The sequence below is a fragment of the Nyctibius grandis genome, chromosome 32, assembly GCF_013368605.1.
Source record: "Nyctibius grandis isolate bNycGra1 chromosome 32, bNycGra1.pri, whole genome shotgun sequence".
NCBI lineage: Eukaryota > Metazoa > Chordata > Aves > Nyctibiiformes > Nyctibiidae > Nyctibius > Nyctibius grandis.
In genome coordinates this window covers 4307679-4311662 of record NC_090689.1, presented here as the reverse complement: position 1 = coordinate 4311662, position 3984 = coordinate 4307679, and the positions used below count along the sequence as shown (strand labels likewise).

The window sequence follows — 3984 nt, the reverse complement described above, 5'->3', positions numbered from 1 at the left end:
GGGGCTACCGGGCCCACGCGTGGCACGGAGGTCCCCGACGGAGGGGATTAATGTAGCAGCACCCGTGGGGGTGCAGCTGGGGGCGGGGGGCTGCCCGCACCCTTTGTTTTTGTTTGTTTGGGAGTCCCGTGTCCACTGCTAGGGGTGGGGGGGAGGCTCGGGGGACCCCACCTTGGGAAGGGGAAACTTCCCCGAGGAAGATCCGCTGCCGTCCAGGGAGGGAGGGGGGGGGTCTCTCCTGCAGACCCCCCGCTCTGGGCAGGAGGGTCCCGGCGAGGGCTGAGAAATTTCGCGGAGCATTTCTGGGCGCAACGAAAAAAGCCGCTGGGATGGGGCTGGCGGCAGCAGAGCCAAAGCCCCCGGGGCTGCCGGCCCCGTCCAGGTGAGCGGACTCTAAATCATATGCCCCCCTCTTCTTCCTCCTCCTCTTCCTCCTCCTCCTCCTCCTCCCCGGTCCCGCACGCGCACGGCTCTGCCGGGAAATTAAAGTCATTTATTGCAAGCGGAAGGGAAGAAAGCAGGAAATAAGGTCGAGGGTGGTGGATACTATTATTATTCTTATTATTCGGAGGAAGGGGGGTACGTAGGTACCCACCCATAGCGGCACCCCGGCACGGAGCGAGCCGCGGCGGTGGCAGGTGCCCCCCGGGCGAGAGGCGAAGTTCCCGGCGGAGCGGCTGCCCTGCCCCGGCGGGGGGTCCCGGGGAGCCCGGAGGGGCTGGGGCGGCCGCCCCCTCCACGCCGGCCCGGGGAGCCTTCCCCCGCCGCGCCGCCCGCCCCACTTCTCGTTTCTCTCCGCGGTCGCTCTCGGAAATGGGGGCGGGCGGGGGTCGGGGGGGGGCCCGGCGGGGGCTTTTCGGAGCAGGTTTGTTAACCAAAGCAGGTGCTAAAAACCAATAAGCCTAGAACAAACGCCGTTCCCCCCCCCCGGGAGCCGGGACAATTGTTTCCATTTAATAAATATTTTCCCCACGGGCGTTTCGCGGAAGGCAGGCAATTATTCAAAGCAAGCCGGGACGCGGGCCGGCTCCCGGGGTTAAGCGGGGCTGTGGAGCGGGGAAGGGGGGTGGCGGTGGAGAGAGGGGGGGGGGATTGCAGGCGGCAGAGCGGCCCGGAAGAGCGCAGCGCTCGCAGCCCCGACGGCAGCGGCGGGGAGCCCGGAGGGCTCCGGCCGCGGCCCCGCTCCGCACACCGGCGGGATGGGGGGAGGATAGAGACGACCCCCTTCGCCTCCGACGCCCCCCTTCGCCTCCGACGCCCCCCCCCCCTCCGCTTCTCTCGCCTCCCCCGCAGCTGCTATTAGCGCAGCAACTCACAAAAGCCTTCCTTTTAATCTGCGCCTTTGACGGGAGGGGGGGGTGTGTGTGTGTGTGTCCTCCTTTCCCCTCCTTTCTTCCTCCTCCTCCCTCCCCTGTCCCCTCCCCTCCTCTTCCTCTCGCCCTTCCTCTCTCCCTCTCTTTTTAAGCGGGTCCCCCTCCGCGCTGATTGGGCGCCCGCCCGCGCCGTGACCGCCCTGCCGCTATGTCAGCCTGCGCGCCGCAGCCCCTCGCCTTTGAACTGCCCCGCGCCGCTCCGCGTCCCCACCGCCGGCCCGCTGCTGTGCCCGGCGGCTCGCCGCCCGCTTAGCCGCCCGCCGGGCCCCGCGGGCCGCCGCTCCTCCGCGCCTTTCCGCGCCCCGCCCCGGCAGGGCTCCCGCCGGGGACGGCGTTGGCGAAGGACCTGTAATGATCAGCTGAGCCCGCTCCTTCCTCCTCCTCTTCCTCCTCCTCCCGCCGCCGTCCGGCGCCCCCAGCGCGCCCCACCGCCGCCGCACCCCACCGAGCCACACGCCCGGCCGAAGCATGTCCAAGCCCAGCGACCACATCAAGCGCCCCATGAACGCCTTCATGGTGTGGTCCCGCGGCCAGAGGCGCAAGATGGCCCAGGAGAACCCCAAAATGCACAACTCGGAGATTAGCAAGCGGCTGGGAGCGGAGTGGAAGTTGCTCTCCGAGGCGGAGAAACGCCCTTACATCGACGAGGCCAAGCGGCTGCGGGCGCAGCACATGAAGGAACATCCCGACTACAAGTACAGACCCCGGCGCAAGCCCAAGAACCTGCTCAAAAAGGACAGGTATGTCTTCCCTTTGCCTTACCTCGGGGAAACCGATCCCTTAAAGGCCGCCGGGCTTCCCGTGGGGGCCACTGACTCTCTGCTGAGCTCCCCGGAGAAGGCCAGGGCTTTCCTGCCTCCCACCTCAGCACCTTACTCCTTACTTGACCCCAGCCAGTTCAGCTCCAGCGCCATTCAGAAGATGACTGAGGTTCCTCACACCTTAGCCACCAGCACCCTGCCCTACGCCTCCACCTTGGGATACCAGAACGGGGCGTTTGGCAGCTTGAGCTGCCCCAGCCAACACACCCACACTCACCCCTCGCCAACTAACCCGGGCTATGTCGTGCCATGTAACTGTACCGCTTGGTCGGCTTCCAGTTTGCAACCTCCAGTTGCCTACATATTATTCCCAGGCATGACCAAGACTGGGATAGACCCTTATTCTTCAGCACATGCGACTGCCATGTAACACCCACCCACACCCCCCTACAGGAGTGGGTGTGTGTCCCCCCCTCGCCCCGGGTGGCAGCTGGAACTGGGATTCCTTCGTGTCCATGTACATAAAAAACCTTTGCAGAAGCAAAAAGCCACCCGAAGCAGGACTCTTGGTGCCCGTCACCGGGCCGGGACAGACGCAGACGCTGCCTCGGGGACTCGGAGATGCTCTCGCCTAAACCTCGTCCTGAGAGCTGGTCCCAGGCTCGGGGAGGGGGGAAGCGGATCTGCAACGGGGGGGTCAGATAGGAGCCCGGCACTTGTAAGAGTTGTAAATGTGTTTAAAAAAAAACAGCGAACCTTGAACTGCCCTTTCGGGACAAAGCGGGGGAGAAAAAGAAAAAAAAAAAAAAGAAAAGACAGAGAGGCGGTTTCGATTTTTATTTATTCTCTTAATGTCTATGAGTTCTCCAGGGTCTCATGTCACTTGGACTTGACTTTGGGAAGTCTCGGTCTTACTATGATTTGTTTTGGTTTGTTTTTTTTTTTTCCTTTTGCACATTAAAAGACGAGATCAGCTGTGTTATATATATAAATATATATATATATTTTGCCACCACGCACTACTAGGTAAAATTGCTTTTCGTGTCAGAAAAAGGTTCTTCAAAGTTTAAAAAAAAAAAAAGAGGGGGAGAAACATTTATATTTAAAACATATGATAGTGTTTGCTTAATTTAAAACAGATAGTCCTTAAATTTGTGTGATCCAGTGAGACTAGATCTAAGTTTACTTTAGACAGAGCGTCAGGTATGAAGTCAGGCAGTAGAATTGTAAAAAATTAATAATACTAATACTACTAATAGTAATAACGAAAAAGCGAATGAAAACGGATGGTAATTTAAATATGTTTTCACAATGTCTTGGGGAAGAAGAAGAAAAAAAAATATGTATCCGGCAGGATTTTACCTCGTTAAACCTTTTCATTTGTTTGAACAAAGACGTTTTGAATAAAGACAATCTGTCATCAAACGAGGCATCAAGCGGCGTGCTCTAACTGCGGTGCCCCGGCTCCCCAGCCCCGCGTCCCGCACCGGCGGCGGCTGCGGGCGATGCTCCCCTCCGCGGGGCCCGGCTCCGCCCGCAGCCCCCGCCGCTGAGGGGCCGCTTTCCCCGCCCCGTCCCGACCCCCGGTAGCCGATCTCCCCGGGTCGGGGCCGGTTTGGAGCTGTATCGAGCCGGCTCGGGCTCCGTTTAGAGCCCGTCGAGGGGGGGAAAACGCGGCTGCGGGATGAGAAAACTTCCGAAAAGCGAGGGATGGAGCCGCGGCAGCCCCGAGTGTGTGCGGGGAGCTGCTCCCCTCCGCCCCAGACCCCTCCCCATGCCGTCGGGGAACCGGGTTTTCCTAAGTTGTCTTCGCGGCGTTGAAGTTTTACCGGTGCGAGGAGAGATTTGGA

General features: G+C 60.6%; 1 protein-coding gene across 1 annotated transcript; it reads left to right on the top strand.

The window, feature by feature from the left end:
* Positions 1 to 1841: 1841 nt before the first annotated feature.
* SOX14 (SRY-box transcription factor 14) lies at positions 1842 to 2564 on the top strand. The gene has a single exon (XM_068421209.1). It carries the CDS (start codon positions 1842 to 1844, stop codon positions 2562 to 2564), a length of 723 nt encoding a protein of 240 aa, XP_068277310.1.
* The last annotated feature ends 1420 nt before the right edge of the window (positions 2565 to 3984 follow it).

Coding starts and splice junctions, on each gene's coding strand:
- SOX14 (XM_068421209.1), top strand. CDS start 1,842: ATGTCCAAGCCCAGCGACCACATCAAGCGCCCCATGAACGCCTTCATG.